The 26,845-nt window shown below is 32.2% G+C and overlaps 1 protein-coding gene across 1 annotated transcript in view; it reads left to right on the top strand.

The window, feature by feature from the left end:
• The window catches only part of LOC107456886 (adhesion G-protein coupled receptor V1), a 36,755-nt gene extending 11,888 nt beyond the window's left edge, over positions 1 to 24,867 (top strand). The window contains exons 8-19 of the mRNA XM_043039518.2: positions 1,367 to 1,723; positions 3,509 to 3,865; positions 6,449 to 6,808; positions 8,107 to 8,466; positions 10,062 to 10,430; positions 12,389 to 12,751; positions 14,351 to 14,701; positions 15,744 to 16,085; positions 16,949 to 17,476; positions 19,791 to 20,327; positions 22,624 to 22,800; positions 24,121 to 24,867. Coding sequence (XP_042895452.1) covers positions 1,367 to 1,723; positions 3,509 to 3,865; positions 6,449 to 6,808; positions 8,107 to 8,466; positions 10,062 to 10,430; positions 12,389 to 12,751; positions 14,351 to 14,701; positions 15,744 to 16,085; positions 16,949 to 17,476; positions 19,791 to 20,327; positions 22,624 to 22,800; positions 24,121 to 24,212 — 4,193 coding nt within the window. The 3' untranslated portion in view covers positions 24,213 to 24,867. The remainder of the gene's footprint in view (positions 1 to 1,366; positions 1,724 to 3,508; positions 3,866 to 6,448; positions 6,809 to 8,106; positions 8,467 to 10,061; positions 10,431 to 12,388; positions 12,752 to 14,350; positions 14,702 to 15,743; positions 16,086 to 16,948; positions 17,477 to 19,790; positions 20,328 to 22,623; positions 22,801 to 24,120) is intronic.
• Positions 24,868 to 26,845: the final 1,978 nt, after the last annotated feature.

Raw genomic sequence — 26,845 nt, 5'->3', positions numbered from 1 at the left:
AAATTGACCAGATTGAAGTGGTGAAAGAGAAAGATATCAGAGTCATTAATGTACTTTGTAAAATTTATCTCGAATTTCGCTTTCTTTCACTGCACCAAAATTATTTTAACTGTATCGAACTACCTTGAGGAAATTTGAACCTCATAATTTCTGATTACAAACTATTGCTTCGGCACATAGTGCATTAAAAAGCAAACCAACTGTCACCATTTGCAAACGAATTTTTCGTCATCAAAAACAAATAAATATATTAAATTATAAATCGAAAGACGATATAAAAAGAAATAGAAATTAGTATAAGTAAATCTTGCACCGGAAGTCTTGTACCGGAGTCTTGTACTGCTCCCTACCGTTGAGAACAGGAAACACGATCAAAAGTAAAGTCAATTAAGTCCCTAATTTAAATACTGCAATATTTATTTTTCGTATTCCACTTTGCTATTAATGCGTTTTTAATTTAAATTGTTTTCTAAATTGAGAATTAAAAACTAAAAAAAGTGTTATAATGTAATTCTATGATATCAACTTATTGCGCTCAATTTTAAGGTAAACTTATTTAAATTAGTGCCTAAATTTATTAACTGTTCCACAATGATTATTTTTTGGTGCTAATTACAATAATATGCTATTAGAAAATTCCAACCCTTGCTCACTAACGCTCGCTAAAACAAATTTGTAATAACAATATACCTTTAACTTTAAATATTATTTAAAAAAAATAATAAACAAGCAAAATTATTTATGTTTAATAATAGATCTCAAAAGAATCATACGAAAAATGATTGGAAGTGGGAAGTGGCGTAAGCAAACAGAATTTTCTAGTACATATACTTTAAGTGAATACATTTCAACTTTCATAGAAAAAAAAGCAGTTTAATGCCAAAAAACAATAATTATAGTTAATCAATCATGAGTTGATGCTGGGAAATGAACAGGAAACTCAGCTTTTTAGTAATTAAAATAAAAAAGGAGTAACTATTATCTATTAATATCCAAATAACAAATTGTGTATTTACTAAACTGCTACAATTAAACTATAATATATTTTTTCAAATTAGCTACTGATTTCCTAAATATTATTACAGTATTTTGGTTTACATGTTTTGCACTTAGCCAAATGCTTGCCAAATAGAAATAAATAGACTAAAAAGCTTTATGTTTTTTTCTTAACATTAAAATGAATTTCAGTTTAGAATTGAAAAGAAAAATTACCAGTTTAAAAACAGTAACACTTGATACTTGCTATCATTGATAAAGTAAAAAAAGAAATTGAATATTTAAAGCTTATCTTCGTCAAATTTATCCGAACAAATTCCTTAGAATTTATGTTGCATTATCATTGATTGATTTTTAACTTTTTTTTTAGTGAGACCTGGAATTTTCGAAATTGAAAGAAGCTACGAAGTCTTAGAAAATGTTGGTAAAATCAGAGTCAAAGTACTGCGCACAGGGGGCTCAGATGGTGAAATACACGTTAAGTACAAGACAGTACAAAAGACAGCTTTGGAGAATGTGGACTATATCCCTGTATTTGGAGAGCTTACGTTTTTAGAACATGAGACTGAGAAATTCATCGATGTTGTTATTAAAGACGATAGCTCAAGGGAGCAAACTAAAGAGTTCCACGTTCATCTCTTTGAGTCTACAGCTGGTCCGGGTGTCATTAACTTCAGATCTCTAGACTCAGATAAGATATCAATAATCACAATCAAAGATGATGATAGTGAGTTATGATTAAGAAACTCTTAATTTACAAATCGCTAATTTTAAATGCATAGTTAGGCTACGAAATTATTTATTGAGATAATACTGTGAAATTTTTATCTATATTAGAATTAAAGACAATAACTTAAAGGAAATAACCTAAGAGTTCCGCGTTCATCTCTTTGAGTCAAAAGCTGGTCCGAGCGTCATTAACTTCAGATCTCTAGACTCAGATAAGATATCAATAATCACAATCAAAGATGATGATAGTGAGTTATAATTAAGAAAATCTTAATTTACAAATCGCTAATTTTAAATGCATAGTTAAGTTGCGAAATTATTTATTGAGATAATACTGTGAAATTTCTATCTATATAAGAACTAAAGACAATAACCTAATGGAAATAACCTAACCTAATAACCTAATGGAGTTCCGCGTTCATCTCTTTGAGTCGACAGCTGGTCCGGGCGTCATTAACTTCAGATCTCTAGACTCAAATAAGACATCAATAATCACAATCAGAGATGATGATAGTGAGTTATGATTAAGAAAATCTTAATTTACAGATTGCTAATTTTAAAATGATAGAACTTAAGTAAACGTTAATTGTTTCAATTCTAGTTTATAAGACTTCCCTTATTTGTAGAAGAAGATTTCCCTTATTTGTAGAAATGGATTGTAGCAATGGCGTTAATAACAAATAGAGAAATTCTACATTTCATGTGCAAACATGGCAAACCCAACAGAAAACAGATTTAGTTCGGTAGTGTGCTCCACGGTACATACGAATTTGATATGGTAAATACGAAGGAACGAATTTGATAAGCTTAACGAAGAAAAGTAAGGAAAATAATAAAAAGTTTTATTTATGGCGCATAAGCTGCAAGTACATAGAATCCGTAAAATAAGTTAACAATGCGAAGAAAACATGGAAAAATATGTAATTTTAAAGAGAAGAAAAATTATTAATAAATAAAATGTTTTAAAAAAAGTATTTAAAAACATTGCAGCAAGTGTTCATAGGTTCAAATAAAAGGATTTCGTGCTTGGTCGAAATCTTTTCGGCACTAAAAGTACAGGATGAGCAAAAGCGTTAGCGAAATAAAGAAATCAGGACTTTTTTTCAACTGTTCAGTTTCTTACTCTTTTGCAAAAGGTAATTACGCATTAGTGTAGTTCAAACTTTAGAAATACAAATGTTAGATAATTTATTGAAAAAACAAAAGCGTTTTTATTTTGATTTGTTTATTTGAAAATAATTTTAATTATTGTTGAATACGTAGAAAACAAGTTAGGATTTCTTGATCATGTCCAGACTTGAACGAAATTCTTTAAAACGCCTATAAAATCTGAAGATAGATAATTATATTTATAATTATTTTTACTTTATCCCCATAATATAAATACTATAATTAGTAATTTGAAATATTTGTTATGCGGTTTTCGATATGTAAGTATGTGCCCTCTTAAATCTATCGTCGATTATTTGACTCTTAACCTGAATTTTCTTTTTTTAGAAAAAAAATAGTGGTTTAATACATAAAATTTTAAAAATTAACTTATCTGTTCACATTAATAATGCTAATTTTATTCAATTATATGTTATTTAGAAACTCATACTGAGACTTATGAAGGAAAAAAAAAGCAAAAGTCGTATCATCGTGCATTTGAATTGAAAATATAGGCTATAGCTAAGAGAGATGTTATGGGTTATTCAACCTTTCATATGCGACCCTCGTTTACCATTATTATACAGCAATTAAGTCTCCAAAACAAAAATAATTTTAATGTTTTCCTTTACAGTGACGCCAGGATTCTTGCAATTCGAGAAACCACTTTACGAAGTTTTAGAAAACAGTGGAACCCTACGCATAGGAGTTGTTCGAGTGGATGGAAAAGATGGACTGCTAAAAATGCATTACAAGACATTGATGAGGTCATCACAACTTTTCAGCGAGTATAACCTCGAAGGTGTACTTGAATTCAAGGATGGTGAAGAAAAACAATACATAGATCTTCCAATTCATGATAACAATGTCAAAAACTCACAGTTAAAATTCCAAGTACAACTCTTCGATATTACGCCTGGTGAAGGTGTACTCAATTTCAGGCAAATGGGAACAATAATATCCACCATCGTTGCAATTAATGATGATGATAGTAAGTACTTTGTTATATTTCATACATTTTTTTAAAAAAATACTGAGAAGATTTTGCTATTTGAATTGGTAATCGGAAAAAAAGGAGAAAAAAAAGATTGATAGGCCAATGCCGATAATGAATTGATATAGAAAATAATGATAATGTGAAACGCGAAAAATCTAAAATTTTGTAATACATTATTGTACCAAGTACAAAGGCTCGTTTTGAGTTGGTGACAAATAAAACAGTGCTTAAAGATTAGTAGAATATTTTAGCACTCAGATTTGATNGCGGCCCCTAGGCAATGCTCGTCTCGCCCCCCCCTTCCTACCGTCTTCTTACTTTCTAATATATTTTTTCGCTAACACAACACTTTATTCATAATTACGCTGTTTTTTACTACATAGGTACATTTACTTACTACATTGCTTACTACATTTTACTTTTGAAACACAAACTGTAAAACTCTCTTTTCATTCACAGCCTTAAAACTCGCAAACAAATTGCACGAAGTGAAAATTCAACGATTACATTAAAATGTTTCAAAAATGTTGTCTATGACACAATACAGCGTATGTATTTAGCGGATCGGGGAAAGAACCAGTACTGCCAACCTTATTTTTACATACTCTTTGGTAGCTTGGCCATAGAATATACATACTTATGGTAGGTACCAGAACAGTAAGTGTGCATTCACAACGTAGTTTTTTGCGCGTTTTTCAAGCGTGTTGTGTTAANAAGATTAGTAGAATATTTTAGCACTCAGATTTGATAACTACAGCTCAAATAACAGCGTAACACAGCAGAAAGAATCGGAGGACTCGGATATGATTCTAAACAAGTCTCACTGATCTCCATAAATATTGGTCTTATATATCCGTGGTGGTTAAGGGAATAGAGTGCTCGCCTCCCAATGAAATAACCCGGATTCGAATACTAGCAATTGCTGGTCGATACAAATTCCACACCCAGCTCGCACCGACCACAGTTTTGACGTAAAATATCCTTAGTGGTAGACGGATCATAGGTTCGAAATCCCTTACCGTCAGGCTATCCGTGGGAGGTTTGCGTCGTTTTCCTCTCTAGCTAACGCAAATATGGGTGAGTTCTATCAAAAAGTCCTCCACAAAGGCTCTTATGAATGATAAAATTAAGCTTAAATTTAAACACAAATCACAAAATTAAAACTTCCTAGAATACTAAGCCTGTTTACACATCGCCTCGTATGCACAACATAAGCGGATGAATACACCGGAAGGATTCTAAATTTCTTCCGGTCATGTGAAGTTCGTAATTTTTTATATCCAGTCAACCATTCATATTGTTGAAAAGGTAATGTGTTTTATTACGATTTTTATTCCAATATCGATTCGAAGTTTTTATTACCTCTCAAACCACATATATACTCTCTTTTCACCATTTATGTTTATTATTATCTAACTACATATACTGTGTTCACTGTTAACACGGTGAACACGTTGAGCCAAATTGCCTCAAAATCCACAACACAGTGATCCGGAAATACGGTGGTGGGGATGGGAGAAAGAGTCTGCAGTGTTCCCTAGTGTAGAAAACACTCTCATTAAGTCTTTTCGTATTATATGATATATATATTATTCTGTTATATATTATTCTGTCGTATATTATATCTGTTATTTGACTCCTTACTCCTCTCTAATACCTGGAACAGTGAAGTCAACAGAAACACGATGTGTTAGAGATTAATACTTTATTTTTTCAAACATGCTTCCTTGATCGATTTTCTCTATTGATGTACTGGTGGACAAAATTAAGAGACAGAAAGCATTTTCGCATAATAAATTCGCACATGCAAGATACCCGCACACCACTCCATGTGTTTGACAATGGTTCCGTGAATGCCCAGAGGTACAGGCAGGAGGTCCTAGAGCCCTATGTGCGTCTTTTCAGGGGCGCTGTTGGCTCTGAGTTCATTTTTATGGACGACAATGCGCGACCACATAGGGCTCTCATGGTTGATGAGTTTCTGGAAAGCTAGGATATTCAACGAATGGCTTGGCCAGTCAAATCTCTTGACCTGAATCCTATTGAACATGCTTGCGATGCGCCAACCTTCCCCAGAACCATTCTAGAGTTAAAAATTGCTCTGGTGGAAGAATGAGAGGGTCTTCCACAAGTCATCCTTGACTCCCTTATTAACAGCATGCATACTCATTGTGCATGCTGTCTGTCAGGTGTGACCATACACCATACTAGAGGCAACACACACTGTACAAGCCTCACTTTTATTGTCATCTTTTATCCTTAAGTTCAGACTACATTGGATTTATTGGCAATAGGTCTTGCCAGTGAATTGCACATTTTTGTTTTGCATACTTTATTATCATGGAATAAGCTATATCCATACCAAATTTTATTTGTTTATATTCAGTATTTTTTGTGATATTTGGGAAAATGTCGTCCATCTCTTAATTTTGTCCACCAGTGTATCCTATTGAACATGCTTGCGATGCGCCAACCTCCCCCAGAACCATTCAATTACATACCAATTCAATTACATAAAATAAAATTTATTTAAAAAAAAATTATTTTACTAAAAGTAAACGTCATCTTTTCTTATAGTGAACCCAGGAATCTTGGAATTCCTTTTGCCTAGTTACACTTTTAAGGAAAATGCCGATAAACTGATGGTTTGTGTTGAACGAAAAGGCGGATCAGACGGATTACTTAGAGTTAAGTACAAGACGGTGAGTGGCACAGCAATAGCAGGAAAAGACTTCCACCCAATGACTGGAGAATTGGTATTCAGAGATGACGAGACTTTGCAACATTTGCATCTTCACTTTATTGACAATAAGATTCGAGATGTCGATAGAGCATTTTTTATTGAGATATATGATCCGTCTTCCGAATACGACTTCATCACTGGCCGAATCCTTGGTTCTATAGCGAAAACGACAGTCACTATAATTGATGATGACAGTAAGTTAATTTTTTATTTTTTTTTTATTTTTTAAATGTTGATGATGATATATGGATGGATTTAATAAAGCACACATACATAGATATTTTTTCTCATTCCAAATTATTTATTCCAATTTTAGTTTTTCTCTTTCAAGAACTATTATTTCAAACTTAGTATATACGTATATATACTATATATTCCTTAAAAACGGGCCATGGAACACATCCCACTATTCTCTATTTAGACTTTTATTATCAAATTTTGTAATCTGGCAAACTTGTTACTAAAATATCTTTAATCATTTTTGTAAGATGCTGGTAAGTGTAAAGACATTTGAATTCGCTACTTGCCTTATATGTTAAATTTTGCGTTTTATTCTGTACTTTCCTTGAATTTTCATTTCCTTTTCTTACATGTTTTATTTCAAATTTTTTGCTTAGTATGCTTTATTTTCGTTTCACTTTTTTGGTGCTTTCCATACTTTTGTATTGATATATTTTGCTTTGGCTATATTGATACAATAGTAAACGCACTTTTTAATAGCTTATATAATGGTATGAGAGGACGACGAGATATATCTTTTCCTTATTTTGTTTTCCGATTTAATTTTTATTAAAAGCAATATAATTAGTAATAATTTTTCTTCTTCTCTATATTTTTTTCTTATCTTCTTTGTATTTTTAATTTAATAATTATAATTTGAAGAGAGGAGTACCAGAATAAGCGCTGTCCATGTCGCCTGACTGGGGTTAAAATTACGCGGTTGTTATGTGACCTACCTTGATAAAAGATAGAGCCCTGTAAAACAGGGATAGGTGCTTGGTCAAGGTTTGATGGTGTGTAGTCACTTCAGCATAGCACTAAAGATGGTTGAGTCAACGTTGTAATGAAACACTATACAATAACAATAAAGCAATTAGCAAAACAGTGTTATATTTTGTCTACGGTAAGAACTCCCCCCGACGCAAAGCCTGTGTCCATCTGTTGCTATGGAAACAAGAACAGCGCATTTCTGGGAGGGTTGCTTCGTTTCATTCTAGGGCTAACACAATAAACCGAAGATATAGATTCCCTTTCTCCATTTCTCTCGCCGACCTGAGCCAAAATTTACTCTAATCAGTGACCCACACCCCTACTTGAAATAGTTATACCTCGTTGCCATAGTCACCGCCGCAGGTCTAGACGAGCCCTGGGGAGTTCTTACTTTAGACAAACTATACTCAATTTACACCATGCTATTAGAAAGTATTTATAAATATTTTATACTCCCATTAAACTAACACAACATAATATTTATTTATTTATTGTTTTGCAGTTAATCCAGGAAAGTTCGAGCTTCAAAAACCATCTTACTCAGTTTTTGAAAACGATAAAGTCATCAAAGTTGGAGTCGAACGTGTTAATGGTGCCGATGGTTTGGTGCATGTCAAGTACAAAACGATACCATTAACGGCTGTGCCCTCTAGAGATTTTGTACCCATTGAGGGTGATCTAGTGTTTAATGATAAGGAAACAACAAAATATATTGAGATTCAAATAAAGGATAATGAAGTGTTTGAATCATCGCGAACTTTCGAAATTCAACTGCTTGATCTGATAGATGGAAATGGAGGTGTCAACTTCAGAGGATTTGGTTCAAGACGATCCTCTGTGATTACTATCAACGATGATGATAGTAAGTAATGATTTGTTTTGATTGGATGAAATGAATTAAATAACTATGCTATTTTGCGAAAATTTTTACTATAAAATCACGAAATCGTTGTGATATTTTCAAATTTTTGAATTCAATGCATTTTCAAAAATGGTTAGGATCATACTGATTTACGGTACTGCAAGAATAATCTTATTTTATGCCTAAAATAGTCCAAATTTGAAGTTGTATTACTTTCTTACTGCCTAATATAGTGTAAGTATATCATTCATTTGCTCCTTAATATTGCCTAAATTTGTTGCAAGTATGTCACCCATTTCTTGCAGCATATATGGGTGATATTCTTACAGCATATATTTGCATGCATTCATTTCTTGCAGCATATATTTGAATGCACTCATTTTTTGCAGCATATATGGGTGATATTCTTGCAGCATATATTTGCATGCACCTGATGCAAGCAAATATATGCTGCAAGAATATAACTTATTCAGTGTCTAAAATAGCTTAAAAATGTTGCAAGTTCAGCGTGTTCTTAATTAGATTGACAGTTTTTAAAAAAAAGATAGGAAAACGATTACGATTGAAAAGCAATTAATGCAGAAAATCATGTAAGAGTATGTTTATTTTTATTTCGAGAGTTTTTATTTTAAATAAATTTTTTTCGATAGATGGTGTAGACAAAAATACTTATTAATGAAAGAAAACTGTTTGGAAATGCAGCAAAATATTTCATCCTTTACGAAAAAATAAGTGAATAAGATTATAATATTTTTGAAATGCTCATCGTCAGTCGTAATCACTTGATGTAAAATCAAAGGGCGAAATGCGCTAGTGCCGAGAAAATATTTGTAAAAAACGAATCACAGCGCCATCTATTGAAATAATGTTGAGCTAAAATCAAAAACTCTGAGAATAAAATTTATTCCTTGACGCATGAATTCATATAATTTAATTGAATTAAAGGCACCCTGAATATTTTTCATTTGCTGCTTGATAAAGCGATAAGTATACTGCAACGAAATCACTTATTTGTTGCGTTGAACCAATTTGGTTCTTTTTATTTTTGCCGATTTCGGAAGGAAGAAAAACTTAAATGCTTACATTATGTGGCTGTACCGTATTTTTTAAAATGATACTAAATATTTATAAAATAGTACATTTTTTCAAAAGAAAATCTTGTCTTTTAGTAGTCACATTTATTTTCGAAATATTTTTAAAAAAAGTAAAATATTAATAAAAAAAGGTTTAAAGAAAGTAAATTCAGATAAGTTAGATTTTTTATTATTTATTCCTTTTACTTTTGGAATTCCTTAAAAAGTTTAAAGAATAAACATAAGACTTCTGAAAAATATAATTAATATTAATTTTTCTTTTTTAAAAATTTTACTCCCTTAAAATTTTTTTCAAATTTTGGAACTAAAGCCTCGACTAATGATTGGTACTTTTTCTAAATTTTGTAACTTACCTAGTTTTTGTTTGATTGACATGAAATTTTAATTGAATATTGCTGAACTGATCCAAATTTAGAAAAAGCAGTTAGGAAGTAATTGAAATGCTTGAAAATTAGTGAGTAATTATTACTTTTTTTACTAATTATTTCCTGTTATTTTCAGTGAAACCTGGCTACTTAGAAATGCAAACAGACACTGTTACTGTAAATGAGAACATCGGAATTGCAAAGTTAGTCGTGATCAGACGTGACGGTACTGATGGAATAATTAAAGTCAAGTATCGAATCATATCAGTTAGTGCAGATTTGAACAAAGATTACGAAATTGTTCCGCCTGTTGAGCTTATCTTTCAACAACTTGAAACTGAGAAGACAATTCATATCAAAATAGTTAATGATGCTGAAAGAGAACAAACAGAAACGTTTAGAGTTGAGCTTTATGACCAGTCCATCCCATCAAACTACCGAGTTTTTAATTATCGAAATCGTGCATCGACTTTAACCACAGATGTAATCATCCTCGATGACGATAGTAAGTAGAAATTTTAATTTTAAATTTGTTTCACATATTTTTGTAAAAAAAAAGTTATGTAAATAACTTAAATCTGTATTTGTTGTTGTTTCTATACTTGGATTGGAAAGCCAAGCTCACCAGCCATTGGCCTTTTGCGAATTAAGTCAGGAGGGTGCGCCTTTCGTTCAACAAGAAAGCACCGCAAAAGTATAAGTGCATCTTAGCTCAGAACTCCACAGATAGATGGCAGCACCACTTATTAGAAATAGATTTGAAGGGGAAATAGAGCTGAATTCTTCAATTTAGAAATATATCTGAAGGGGAAGGAAATTTTCTTCAGAAATTTATTCTCTAGAATTGTGAGGATTCGAAATTCTATATTTGTCTATGTGAAGAACTCCCCTCTCCATTCATCTGGAGTAATGGCGGTGACTACGATTACGAAGTTTAACTATTTCAAGTAAGTCAAAATTTAAGAGAGGTTTTGGCTTGGTCAGCGAGAGAAAAGGAATCAGTGGAGAGAGAAGCTGCCTTTTTTGAAATGCACGATTTTTTGTTTACATGGCAGCAGACAGCCTTAGGCTTTATGGCAAAGGGAGTTCGTTTTATAGACAAACTACGACTGTTGATTAATATTTTTTGAGGCACAGTACTAACATAAAATTATGAGAAAGTCAATATTATACATACATTCATAGTACAACTCAAACACCCTTTTGCAGTTAAAAAAGTTTTTGTCAAATAAAATATTAGATAACAGATTTTTACTGATTAAATTAAAGATTTTAATTCCATTTAATTAAAAATGGCACAAACTCTCACTTTATTTCTTTTATTTAAATATTTAAACATAAAAGAAAGTTATCTGTCCGAAATCTTTTATACAATTTGGACAGAACTAATCTAAAACTAGAGAATAATCAGCTATCATATTTCTAATCTAGTTGTGGCATAAGAGGGATGATTAAATTGACTAATGAAGAATTAATGATCTGCGTCATTAAACTGATATTTTAAACTAATAATTTTCCTCTAAACTATGGGTCCTATTATCCAAAATTCATCTTCAAACATAAACTTCCTTTTACAGTATAGAGTAAAAGGGACTAGCTGCAGTCAACGGGATATTAGGGTAAAATGGAAAGAAATTTTGCACTAATGCTTTAAAATATTTACCAACAAACATTTTTCAAACTGAGAAATTCGATTATGCCTATTCATCTAAAAATATCAATATCCCAGGATATTTTTAATGATACCATGATATTTTCAATGATAATCATTTGCTAAAAATAAGTATGGAATATGTTTTAAGGAGAGTTTTAGGTCGACCTCTTTCATCACAAAAAGAAATTTCAACAGTATTGTGTGATTGTTAAGCTGTGATCAATGCAAGACCTTTGGTAAATTTATTTGAATGTGACACTGAGGTTGTGCTTAGCGCACTAGTGACATGCTAAGTTAATCAGGATTCAAACTGCAACTAATACACTGCTTTGTCCAGTCCAAAGAATTTATCCGTTGTAGATTTCGAGGTCAGTCGTTTATTCATCACCTATTACTTCATAATTGAGATCGATGAAAGATAAGCCACAACTTGAGAAAAACTTTCCTGAGTCTATTAAAACAACTAAATCTAGCAGGAAAGCAAAAAATGTAATTAAAGAAATCAGAAAATTATCGTTTGCATACTTTAGCATTATTATTATACTTTAGCATTTATATCGTTTGCATTATTTTTAATCTTTAATAGAATTTTAGTTAAATATTGATTTAGTTCAGTCTTTGTCTTGTTCTATCGCTCACAAGGTGAGCTTATCTTTAAAAATACAATAAATATTTCCATTTTATAATAGATATCTGTTTATTAAAAGCAGCTAAGCTTTTAACTTAGATTTTAACAGAGTATTTATCATGATCATATCTTCATTGATATATATAAACGAACCTTTATAATACATACTTTACCTTTTCAGCAAGGCCTGGCTACGTTGAGATGGTAGCGACAAAGCTAACGGTTTGGGAAGATATTAGAAGGGTCAGAGTAACTGTCTCAAGGAAAGGTGGAACAGATGGTCATTTAAGGGTAAAATATAGAACAGTAGATGGCACAGCAACATCTCCATTTGATTACGTATTCGATATGGGTGAATTAGAGTTTGAAGAAGGCGAGTCCGAACAAAATATTTCCATTAAAATCGTTGATGACACAATGGCAGAAAGTAGTGAGTACTTTTCTGTTTTATTGTTTGATGTCCGAGATGAAGCAGGCCCTGTAAGTGGAAGATCTTACAACTTGAAACTTCTAGAAACACAAATTGTTATTATGGATAACGATCGTAAGTTAAATTATTTTAATCCTTTTAAAACTAGTTTAGTTTCAAACAATTATTTAATTTTATAAGGTGTGGATATGAATTTCCGATACTGATCAAATAATTTTTGAAAACATTGTGTTACTTACTCACCTGTTTAATACATTTCGAATTAATCTCAACTTGCCGTAATGCGATTCAGTACTCAGTTGTAAAAAATTAGAAACAGCTTTTTAAGTCCTCGAACGAAATGTTCTTTAATTCTGACGTTCGCAACGAGTTATTCCTTGTTCCTTCAGCAAAGCTTTAATTTTCAGAGAAAAAAATCTGTAAGGGATTTATCGGAAGAGAATAAAGAGATTTATTCTCTTTATTATTACTTCATCCTCTTTATTACTCTATTATTATAGAAAATAAAGAGATTAGAGAGTTTGTGTGAACCGTAACGCTAAAATTATTTCCTATCCCTTGGCAACACCATGAGTTGTAAAAAAAAATAAAATAAAAATTGCACAAGGGCTGTGAAACTTAAATAACGTGAACGTTAGAATTAGGGGGAAGCATAACACTTTGCAAAATCTCTCTAATAGTGAATCTCTAAAACCGATCGAATAAATTTCGAATTCTTTAATAAGAAATTAAAATATTTGTTTCCAAAGTGCATTGTTTTAACAATTAAAGATATTATCTTCTCCTATTGGCAAAGTAGCAGGCCTTGTGAATTTGTTTTATAATTATTTTTTATATGTGGTGTTAAAACTTTTTTTACAATGAGTTGCATCAAAATATCGTCCAAATTCCCTGAAACCTTAATAAAGTTTTAAAGTTTAACCATATGACCTTGTAAATTGAACCATTTTAAACTTGACTACCCCATACTACAGGTGGTTCAACGTTGCAACGGTTGTAGCAAATTTGAATGGTAATATAGTTCGAAATATTGATATTACGGGCCAACGTTGAAAAACATTTTTGAGGGTGTAATAATGTACACACTCGCAAAACCACACTGACACGACATGCCAAGAACTTCTTTTTGTTTAAGTTTCTATATTACAGCTGTTTAACTTTCATAACATGTAAAATCTGATCGTATGGCATTGCAAACACCATAAAGTGTGGAAAATACCAAAAATTTTAAACTAAAATCTCGAAAGCATAAGGCAATCCAGCGTCAGAAGTCCTAAAAAGTCTATAGCTCTAAAAGTATATATTAGTATTGAGATTTCAGACAGCTACAAGCTTCCATTCAAAACATCTTTCATAAGCAGTTACGACTACATGCATAAAATATTTAATTTCTGCTTAAGATTAAGCATGAGAAAAAAACTACTTGAGTTAAATTAGCTACTTTTATGCTGTCAAAATTGAAAATAAAAATTTCAAATCGCATTCTTTTCATAGCCGTTTGATGTAATACTTCCAGCCAGCAACTAATAGTGCACACATTAAAACGCATTATGGAACTCAGGACCTGTCTGTATGTTTATAACCTTTTTCTTTTATTTTCTTTATGGAACTCAGGATCTGTCTGCATATTTATACCCTTTTCCGTTCATTTTCTTTATGGAATTCGGGTTCTACCTGTATTTTAACATACCTTTCTCTGTTAATTTTTTTTAGGGAATTCGGGATCTGCTTCGATGGAGAAAGAAAACATTACGGTCAATGAAAATGCTGTTACAGTACAAATCAATGTAATTCGTACTGGTGGATCTGAAGGTAATTTAATTGTAAGATATCGAACCAAAGATGGAACAGCATTGAGTGGAGCCGATTATATTCTTTCTAGTGGAGAAATTACTTTTCGAAATGGGGAAATTCGTAAGTCCATTAGTGTTCGCCTCATAAATGACATCTTGAAGGAATCTGCTGAAAGTTTTACAGTGGAATTACTGGATATCTCCAGTGGCGTACAGCCACGTAGTTTGGGAGCTTTGAGAAGCACAAATATTATTATAATTGATGATGATAGTAAGTATATCATAAATTTTGGTTTAGTAAAATATGTTTTTTTCTTTCATTTCTTTTTGCTATGTCTGCATTATTTCCAACTCTTTTAATACTAAGATACAGTGATGAAACTGATGAAAAAATGAAATGAAACTGATGAAAAAAATTTAATGTTTAATAAATATCTGTTTATGATCAACTGATACAGTATGTTAGTTTAAGCTGTTCATGAACGTTCTTCTAATACCATTAAAAACTGGCAAAAACTATTAATTTTAGTTCAGACTAATAGAAGAACACATAAAGAACGGATTTACATAGAAATTTAAGAATATAAGAATTGTTTTCTTAGGTGGAGTTAAATGGGTATATGGTTAGGCTTATCTTAAGTGCTGTATGTCAGGGATTTTTTATTTTATTTCTTATTTATTTTATTTAAATTTAGTAAGTATGTAATGCTCTATATTTTATAATGAAAAAGTTTTAAAAAAATTACTGGTTTGATGGCCTTACATAGTAATTTTAACATTAAAAACAAAATTTCTTTCAGATTTTATTTTTTAAAGAGAAGAATGAAGAAGAGAAGAGTGGAGGGGAAATAATAATGTAACAGACATAACGATTAAAGCAAAATAGCATAATGGTACAACGTAATGAGCATATTTAAAGATATAGATGAGTTTTCATGCAAGTTTCTGTCTTCATATGGCAGTTTATTCATGGAAAACAAAACAATTTCCTTAAAATAACTAAATTGAATAAAAATATATGTCTGTTATAAATCGTAAAAACACGTTGAATTACCATTATAGACATTAATTTTTACACTCTCATTTATATTTCAAATAAACAAAAAACTATTACAGCTTTCTTATTTTTCGATGAAACTGCACTGTTTCCGACGCACTGTTTTTGAATTTCAGTAATTTTAACAAAATACTGAAATTATATATTTGAAAAAATTTACGAATACTTATCAGATTTAATACATTTGAATATTTTGATGGAAAAAAAAACACTGAATTGTTTAAAACAATACTGATAGATGTTTTTGCTTCTTTAGAAATACTCGGTAAATTTCAATTCCACCAGTCTCGTATCACAGTGCAAGAGAGTGCTTTTCAAGTTACTCTGATAGTGAAACGATTTGGTGGGTCGGATGGCTCCATTACTCTGAGATGGACTGCTAGAGATATAACAGCAACTAGTGGACTCGATTACAATCCTACACAAGGCTTAATCCCTTTTGCTGATGGTCAGATGGAACAATCGGTATCGATTGCTATCATAGATGATAAAACTAGAGAAGAGGATGAGAAATTTATTGTTGCTTTGCACGGTCCATCTAATACAGATGTCTTGGGAGCAGTTAACACAGTAACAGTTACCATAGCAGACGACGATGGTGAGTATTATGATCTGTGAATCACATTTTGATCCGAGCTAAGATCAAAATGTTATAAATTTGTAGCGTGCTCAAAAATTAGTCATGAATTTTAGTCGAGAGGAAGAATGTAGAAAATGAATTTTTATGATACCATTAGTAATGCACATTATTGCAGGTTAATTTGCAGACTTATTTTCATTTCAATCATTTAAAAGATAGCGTCAGTTATGCTTGCTAATTTATAGCTCCATTTACTCCAAAACGAGTTTCATCGGGAATTTATTGCACGTTCTTTAATATTTATTTATTTATTATGATGTTGGCAGAAAGTAGTGAGTACTTTTCTGTTTTATTNTATATATATTATTTTTTTTTAAATTGTTCTGGTGTATGCTTCTCAGATTTGTGCATGATCGCGTAGAATTTATCGTGTAGATTCGCGAATTATTTAGGATGTTTTTCCCCCCGTACGATGTGTATTCAGCTAATGAAGTAAAAACTAAAAGTTTTTTTTCCAATTTACATAGTGTTGTTCTCTCTTAATGAGGCCGTGGTACTCCAGTGGTTTCAAAATCGGGGTCCAGAGCGACTGGGGTTCGATTTTCGAAGTTCCACAGAGTACATACGATACACTTGTAAAATCTGTGGAATTGAATCGTGGGTACAGGGATCTGTAAAAACTTCCTTCCACTTCAGATCTATGTCTAAAATGATGAATTGGCCTCAGGAAGGAGACCCACTCTGTAGAGGACCAAAAGTATGATGGCATGTCTTCGGATAATCCTAAGGGATGTATCCCAGACCGTCTCCAGTTGTGCGACGTAAATAAAATACCAACCTACTAACCTCTTCTAATAAAACTTTCTAATTTTTTTTTTCAGATTACACGGCTGTTTCCGACAATTTGATCGAAGTAAATTTTAATCCAACGACATACATAATAAGAAGAAACCAACGATTCGTTAAACTGCATATCTTTCGAACAGGTGATTTAGAGCCACTTTCTGTTTACTTGACAACCAATGACGGCACAGCCAAAGGTGGAGAGGACTATAGAAAAATGCGAGGTAGAGTTGAATTTTACGCAGGTGAAAGGAGTATTACTGTGACAGTTCGAACTTATAACCAACCACGAATTGGAGATAACAAAATATTCTATTACGAAATGTTTGCCCCAAGCAGAGGAATTGTAGGTCGAAATAAAACAGCAACAGTAATAATAGAAAACGATTCTTCTGCTCGATTAAACGGAAGGAACTCACCCGAAGAAGGATCAATTATAGGGGGTGACGGGCAGATTTCAAGTTTTGACGGATCTTCTCTGACGGCAGTCAACCAGTTCAAAAACACACAACTAACATCGCAGCAACTCCCTCAAATTCCTAATTTTGGAATTGGCCAACAAATAAGTAAGTACAGTGCTAAAATTTTGATACTTGATTTGTTTCAGTTTGTCAATATAGAAGGCCTATTCGGAAACTAAATTTCGTTTCGTTATAAATAAAAAAAAAAAACCGTATTCATTCGCAAAATTTTGAGTTTACACCTAAAAAGGTACAGCTGCTCTCTTTACTTTAAGTACTTTTCAATGCATTCACCATTTGTACAGAGCGTAAAAAAAGAATGCCTATATAGAAAAAAAAATCTAATTTAACTTTGGTCTGGCCGTTGTGGATTTCACTTCCTTTAATTACTTAATTCAAATTGACTTTAAAATAAGTGAATTTACTTCATTCTAATATTCTGAAATTCACTTTAAAATAAGTGAATATAATAAATAAAAGTCACCATTGAATGGAAGAAAATTAAAAAGGCAAATGGTCACCCTGCCAAGTGCTGACCGCGCCCGACGATGATTTAATGATTTTTCGCGCACTAGGACTCAATCTTACTGTTCGATGGTTTAATGTTGCAAATTAATTTGAGTAGACGATATTTTAAGTTACTAATTCGGACACAAAGAAATATTTTTCCTGAATAAACATACTTTTAACCTCAAATTTAAGTTCCTCACCATCAAAATATGGGGGTTGACCGGAATCTGGAGTTGTAGTTCTAGTTAATTTACGTCGCACTAGAGCTGCACAATGGGCTATTGGCGACGGTCTGGGAAACATCCCTGAGGATTATCCGAAGACATGCCATCACAATTTTAATCCTCTGCAGAGGGGATGGTGCCCCCGCTTCGGTAGCCCGACGAACTACACGCGAAGTCAAGCACTTTACGGTAGAACAGTTTAACGAGGAACAATACCACACACCCTCGGTCCCTACGCAGACTACCTACCCGCACACGGACCGCAGCCAGTGATGCTTGACTTCGGTGATCTGCTGGGAACCGTGTCTTAACGATCAGTCCACTGTGGGACGTCGGAATCTGGAAAATATGGCCCAGATAGTTTAGACGGCAGAGCGGTAGGAAGTTTGGGTCCCCTAAACATGTTCACTGCTTGTCGAGAACAGGTGATTATGGTTAGCATCGAAAAGTGGTAACCTATAAAAATAAAACCAAAAATTTATTTCAATAAGCAATGCGTTATGTTGAGAGAAAATATCAGAATTTCTGCAATATTAGTTGGATGGTAATAAATATCTCTATCTGTTTTATCGACACAAACTACTAGCAAGAACTTCGTCACATGCTGGTGTGGAATCGGCAGCGAAAGTGTTAATAATTTCACTTTTTGCCTATAAGCTATCGCAACGCTCGAACACGCCATGTGGGGAAAAGACCTTTCCCCTCTCCTCCTCTTTTCAGTTGTATGGGAATGTACTACTACATTTTTCCTTTTCTTAATATGTTTCGTATTAAATTATTAAAAATAGTTTTTAAAATTTCCATGACGTTTTCTTTTAGAACTATGTTTAATGTAGTTTTCAGTTCCATACAGTTTCCTAACTTAAAATATTTTTATCTATTCGAAAATCAAGAAATAAACTAATGTACTTTCTTCTTCTATGACTCTCCACACGCTATTGGTGAAAGCATGCGAAGTGTTGCCATAGGTAGAGAGCTCTGATCTACGCCACCTGTAGTCCATTTCGATCTCCAATCAGAAAGAGCAAATCTGATTAAACACAACCCATTTGAGCTGGTGTACGAGATCTTGCTCTCGGACAATGTGAAGGCGAGAATTATCACGCAGAAAAACAACTCCAGATTTTAGCAAGCTGCTACGTTTCTTGTAAATGACTCTTTTCAGTTTCCTCAAAATTTTATGGTGGTGCCCCCTCCTAATTTCTGGTGCCCTACACACGTGCTTAGTATGCTTACTGGTTAGTCAGCTCTTGAACACAATTAACCGCTTCCTTCTCGCTCCCGTGATATTTTCGGGTTGGAGTGCTCAGTAGTAAGGTGCTAATAAGAATAAAACTAATTCTCTTTTGCCCGGAAAATATCTTATTTCTCATTTTACGCACCAGATGGCAGTACCAGGATATTTTTAAGGTAATTGTAGATAGTTAATTTATTTTAAACTAGATGTCAGCACTAATCAAATAGCACAAATAAAAAAATGGCACTTTTATGATCGTTTTCTTGAAAATTAACCGATCGATAAGGGGTTAAATTACTTATCGAGTTATAATAAATTGATAAAAATATGTCCCCATGGTAATATTTGTAATTGAAATTAGCTTTCATAATTTAAAATCAATATTAACTTACGTTGTTGCTAATGTGTCTTTAATGCTAAAGCTTAATCAGTCTATACTTATTTCCAGAGACCATAGCAGAAAAAATCACGATATTCTTTGTCAACCCAACAATAACAGTCAAGAGGAGCGAAGGCAAAGTTAAAGTGGAAATAGGAAGATCTGGCGATTTTAACATACCTCTGACGGTTTTCTTCGAAACCAGAGATGGAACAGCCAAAGCAGGAATAGATTATCGTGCAACAAAAGGAGATATCAGTTTTCTCAAAAACGAAATACAACTCGGAGTGCAAGTTATTCTCACTGATTTCATTCTAAAGGAAAAAGAAGACAAGTTTTTCTTTATCGACATTTCTCAACCTTCCTTAGGAATTGTTGTCCCAAGTCTAGGGAGACTTAGAGTTGTTATTGTTAATGATATTACAGCAGCAGATTCCAGTGTTGAAAAAGTATCATCAAGCTTTAGTGAATCAAGCTTTAGCTTTAGATCTCGAGTAAACGGTGGTTCGCCACCTGGTGATGATACACCTTGGGTTAATCATCAAGTAAATGTAACGCAACAATCTCACATACCACCTCCGCCGCCACATTCTACTAAACATGAAAGTAAGCAATTCAAGTATTTATAAGGGTAAAAATTCTCAAAATGAATTTAACCAATACTTATTTTAATTCGCTAAAATGTTCAAATAAAAGCTTTGAGCCACGATGGCTCAGGTGATAGAGCGTTCGCCTTCCAATGAGGTGAACCGGGTTCGAATCCCAGCAATGGCTGGCCGATACAGCTTGTGCCGACATGAAATATCCTCAGTGGTAGACAGATCATGGGTTAGAGTGCCCTGGCCGTCAGGCTAACCGTGGAAAGTTTTCCTCTTCATGTAACGCAAATGCGGGTTAGTTTCATCAAAAAGCTTCACGAAGACAAAATACTTGATCCAGGAGTTCCCTTGTCTTCTGGATTGGATTCAAAATTACAAAGTTACGGAGTTAAATATTAGCAGTCGCAAACCCAAAAAGATGGGTCGGCTGTTCCACGACGACTATAAAATAAAATAAAACCTCTGTATAATTTGAAATTATATCATTAAATTTAAAAAAAAAAGGATTTGATGCTGCATCATAAGTATTGTATTTTAAATTAAAAGTGAAAACAAACGTTATAAAATTTATAACTTAAATAAAATTGAAAAGTTCGATGAAAATTTATAGAAAGTACGTAATATTCATAATTATTTTACAAATACACCTTAGTGACATATTATACTTAATTGTGAACCATTGTTAATTTCAGGCTTTGCTAATTATATATATAAAAAAAAAATCTTAATATATTTTTTTATGAATGGTAACATTTTCATCGTCTGAGAATTTTTATAGTATCATAAAATCTGGATTTTTTTCCATATCATGCTCTCAGCTATTTAATGGATGATTATTTGAATAATTGAATTATTACATAAAGAAATAAAATTTTTTCATTTGATTATTTTTCTTGAATGTTTGTAGAGGTATAAAATAATGTTAAGAAATATTTTCTAAAGATTGACTTTTTTAAGCAGGTGCAGCGACTTTATGCAGGTTAATATGCAGCACATGTACATTTTCAAATTTATTTTTCCAAAAAACTAAAGATTCAACCACGTTTCAATACCTTATCATCAATCCGATTTGCATCGTCATAATTATTATTTTTTAAATATAATTATAGATAATCAAATTATTTATGATGTTTTTAAGGGGTAGCCGCAACCTAGGAAATATAATCAAAATATTTCGGTTAGGACAGCGAACGAAAGTATGAATTACTCAATAATAATTCCTTTTTTTGCGTTTCTCATCTCAAAGAGTTCGTCTTTTCAAACTTTCATTTCCCAAGAAATTTTCGACCGATTTCCCTCAAATTTATCATTTTGACATTTAAAATTACATAGATTAAAATGGTGCTTTTTTGACGATAAGTAAATTAATAAAAATAAAACAGCAATAGATGCTTATGAAAAGATTTTTCTTTCCATCGAACTATCAGATGATATTGAACGAACGAATTTTACAACTGTTAGCCAAATAATTTTAGTTCCCTTTTATTGTAACTTTTTGGGTATATTACATAAAATCGAGAGATTGATAAGTATTTTTATTTTAAAGACTTGATGAAATTAATTTAATCACACAAAAATATTTTTCTTAGTTCAAATTACGTTACTAGATCAGTGGTCGGAAAAATTAAATCTTTTTTTTTTTGCTTCACTACAACTTTATTACAAAGGACTATAACTAGGTATTTTTTCAAAATGTAGTCAATACTTAACTACTTGTAGGAGATTAATTTTGTTGAAGAATTCAATTTGCCCTTCTGATCAAAATTAAAAAAAAACAAACAAACAAGTAAACTATTGAAAAAAAAATCGTTAAGACTGGCTTAGACTAATAAATGAGACGTTTTTCCTTTTCAACCTTCAAATTTTTGTACCTTTTTTGACAACAAATATTAATTTCAAGAAATTGTCAAATATTTCCAACTTTATCAAGTTTTAATCTTCAGTTAACAGAATAAAAAAAAACTAAATGAAATACAATGTGGATATTCTCATTGCGTCTGTTAATGGACTTGTGAAAAGGTTCCACCATTCAGATTCAAAAAACTAGTTGAGTTTGAACCTTGTTTATATTTAACTAACGTTAAAAGTACTTGCCATAAACTACTGTTTTATAGTATCGCATTACTAGCTCAATTTAAAAAAAAAAATAAATAAATAAACGCATTACAATACATAAAAAAAAGTAATGACGTAATTAAGTTGTTTTGTTACAAGTAGCGAGTGAGTTACAACTACTGAATTATATTAATAAAATGTATGCATATTTTATGAATAATATGGATAACTAATGATCATTCTTGCAGGCTGTCCAGTTGGAATGACTTTTAGGCGTTGTGCTCCAGCTTGCCCTAAAACTTGTGAAAATATGGATGATCCTGAGCCATGCCACAATAAATGTGTGGACGCCTGTTTTTGTGAAGACGGCTTTGTGAAAGAAAGCTCGATTAGCAATAAATGCATATTGCCCGAAGACTGTATAGGTAATTGAATTTTTTTTAATGTAAAATTTTTTTTAATGAAAAAAGCTTAATTTAACAACAGGTTCTAGCTTAAAGACGAATTGAGTTACTGTTACTAGATACGAAAGGGTATAAATTAACAGGGGTCATTTTTGGAGAAATTTACGTCCAAAACTGAGGCCTGACATAAATTTTTCTCGTTGGAACGGACCCTTCACAAAATATTTTATCGTTAGAACGGACCCTCCCCGAAATATTTTACAGTAAAAAAGTACCTGCTCAAACTATTTCATCATTAGAACGGACCCTTCACACAATATTTTATCATTAGAACAGTACCGTCACAAAATATTTCATCATTACAACGGACCCTTCACTAAGTATTTTGTTAGAACGGATCCTTCACAAAATGCCCATCACAATTATTGTAAAAAAGGCCTGTTCACAAAATATTTTATCGTTAGAACTGACCCTTTACAAAATATTTTACAGTGAAGAAGGACCCTTCGCAGAATATTTTATCGTTAGAACGGACCCTTCACAAAATACCCATCACAATTATGGTAAAAAAGGACCCTTCACAAAATATTTTATCGTTAGAACGTCACTTCACAAAATATTTTATTGAGGAAAACGGATCCTTCACATTTTTTTTTTAAGAACAAAGGAGTCAGTGGCATCTTTAATACCCAATTTTAAGATTAAAACTCATTGAAATAGATGGTATTCGTGTGTTATTATTCACCAAAAAACAGGACCTTATTTTTATTTGTTTACAAAATTGTGAACAGATTTTTTCCCAAAAACAAAATTTTTGCAATAACGGAGTTGTTGTTGTAGTTCATTTACGTCGCACTAGAGCTGCGCAATGGGCTATTGGCGACGGTCTGGGAAACATCCCTGAGGATGATCCGAAGACATGCCATTACAATTTTGATTCTCTGCAGATGGGATGGCATACCCGCTTCGGTAGCCCGACGATCTGCATGCGAAGTCGAGCACTTTACGGTAGAACAGTTTAACGAGGACCCATACCGCATACCCTCGGTCCCTATGCAGACTGATCCTAGTGGCCACCCACCCGCACAAGTGATGCTTGACTTCGGTGAGCCGTGTCTTATCGATCAGCCCACTACGGGACTGCAATAACGGAGGATTGTTAATAAATTAAATCTAGGGGTGTAGTAGAGGTAAAAACGTGGGAGGGATAAGGACGTTCGGTCACAGATTCGCGATAGGAAAAAATAATTAATTTTTTACATTAACAAGGGTTTTCATAAAAACCTATAACTTGCCTCGTAATTTATTGACAGCGCTTAGTAATGCTTTTATCTTTTACAGGTTCCAGGTCGAAAAGTAAGATAGTTGGAAAGCTAGCAGCTGGTGCTGGTTTGCTTGGACTTGGAGGATTATTACCTGCTTTGGGCAGATAATACCACAATTTTAGGACGCAGTAATTAAGATTACAATATCAAATATTTGATAAATTATAGTTTTATAAAAAAATATTTCATTAAGTTATTTTTTAAATAATTATAACGATGTAGAACAAGATAAGTTTTAATTACCAATGTTTATCAAGTTTATTTTGTGATAGTAATTATTAAACAATAGAATTCAAATATCATTTGCAGACCTACAAAGGAGATATTTCAATGTCATTTTTTTTAATAACATTTTTGAAAACGGAAAGAAAGTTTATAAAAATAATTTATTATGCAAACTTTAAATCTTATTAATTTTACGTTTTTTCAGCAGAGATCTTGGGGTTGTTAAGAAAAGGAATACCAAACAAGCAAGTTTCCTTCAAACTGCTTAGTTGGTTCAGAAAACTAAAATGTAACACTATTTCGCTATAATTTCTAAAGGAAATTTTTTAGATCAGACATTAGTTTTACATATAGACATAGATAGAAATTATAAATAGATTATATATAGATAGATATCTATGAACGAGGCATTATATCTATGTATTACATAAATAAGCATATATTTTCTGTGCTTTAAAATTGTCAAGTTTGTGTTTATTTATTTTAAGTGTAGAAATGTGTACGCTCTTGTAAATAAAGTAACTTATTATAATTTTCACTTTTTACAGTGGTTTTAAATTTATTTCCCTTGATTTTTGTTGAGGAAAAACAAATGGCGATATAAAGTTTGCTTTGTTCTGCTAAGAACACTAGATAATTTACTATAGTTACAAAGTTTGTCAACAGAGGGTGCTTCAGACGGTAAAACAATGTATTTTTCTGCATACCAGATCATTCAAATAGAAAATACTAGCATAAGCATGCGCTAATTTTTTTTTCTCAGACTGCACCACACTGTAAATGGTTGTTATTTAAAACATAGTGTTATGTTTTTTTTCAGTGAGCAGCATCATCAGTATACTTTGTAATTGATTTTGAAACTGGATAGAAAAATATAATTCCCTAAACAGAATGCAACAAACCCATATTACTATCTCCTCCAACTTTCCAAGGAGTGGTTTTAAAATATTACCCTCCACTTTTTAGATATCTGGTCTATATGTTGGCTCGAATACAATTTAAAAAATATATATTTTTGAGCTTTCAGAAGTAACTGATAAAGCATAATCAACTGGGTATTCTCAATATGTTAAATAGTTTAGTTAAAAACATAATACTCTTTTTTTATGATTACTATGTACGCACATAACTCAAATAATAAAAAGTGTATTATGAATACATAAGGAGTTGCGCTGAAGACACAAATTAATATCTGTTTAGGTCCAATCTGATTGTAACCTGATACAGTAAGTATCAAAAACAGACTTACAAAAAATTAAACTTTTATTCCATCATTTGTACCAAAATTTTATTCCGTAATTCAATCCTTAGTGCAAATTAAGATATAGTATAAAATTTGCTTGAAAAACAAATTACTTTTCTCTCTGCATTTTTAGAATAACATCCACATAAACTTAAATGTCCACTACATAGCATTTAGTCCTTAGTAATACTAAAAGAAAACACAAATAATTAAATTCGAAATGGATAAAACTTCTTTGAAAAAAAAAACGCGCTAAGAAGCAGCAGAAATTTCAGAAAAAAGAATCAATAAAAGAAACGAAGGAAATAAAAATAAAAATATGACCACCAAAGCTGCCGTCTTCAGGGGGTACCGGCCTTGGTAGCCATTAAAAACAAAACCATTTCTAATTGAGGGAGAAGCAAATGCTTAAAATAACTCCCTCAGTACCCCGATGGTTTTGTATAGAGGTCCAGGAAAAACAAGATACATTCAAAATAATTAACAAATTAAGAAAAGAAAATCAATCAAAATCATCAGAAAAATAAAAACTCACTAAGTCACAGGTCAAGCATCAACTTCAAAAGCAAGTAGAAGAAAAGAAAACACTAAAAACTGAAAAAATAACGCCCCCTATTATAATGCGCAGAAGTTTAAAATGAAATGGAAAAGGTCAGGAGAAAGAAATACGTAGGCAAATTAACATTGTCATTAGCAGATTTTTTTTCTCCATTATGCGATTTAATTTTTACCATAGTTTTTGCCAAATCAGTGACATTTTAACACATTGACTGACGCAGTTCTTTACAGTGAAATCTTCTTCAGGCCACGAGTACTGTTACATGAAGCGTATTCTGCTAAGTGCTCTTGCCGACATTTTAATAATGCCAGTCTTAGGTGGTAACAAGAATAATATCTTGCGCCATTTGTTGCTATGGTATCGTGCCTGTTTCTTTGTGCCCGTTGCTCTGCCTCTGTTTCTCATCTCGCCACTTTACGCGTTCAGTTTTTGAATCTTTGCCGAGTAAAGAGGAGTATAACTTAAAATTTTTACCCTAATTCATTGAAATTTCAAAAAGAAAATATGAGTGAGGCGACAGTCTATGTGTTAAGGAAGAAAAAATATTAAATTATGATAATCAATGTAATTTTGATTACCTCTAGATCTTATAACTTAAAAAACAGAATCATTATTTTAGTCACTTAAATTCTTTGGTGTTAGCCAGACTGAACCTTAATCTCCAACTAGATCTACTTCTACATTTCAACAAATTTGTAATTTGTTTCACCTAGA

This window comes from Parasteatoda tepidariorum, chromosome 10, assembly GCF_043381705.1.
Source record: "Parasteatoda tepidariorum isolate YZ-2023 chromosome 10, CAS_Ptep_4.0, whole genome shotgun sequence".
Classification (NCBI taxonomy): domain Eukaryota; kingdom Metazoa; phylum Arthropoda; class Arachnida; order Araneae; family Theridiidae; genus Parasteatoda; species Parasteatoda tepidariorum.
The sequence above is the reverse complement of the archived record's forward strand: the minus strand, read 5'-3'. Positions and strand labels throughout refer to the sequence as shown.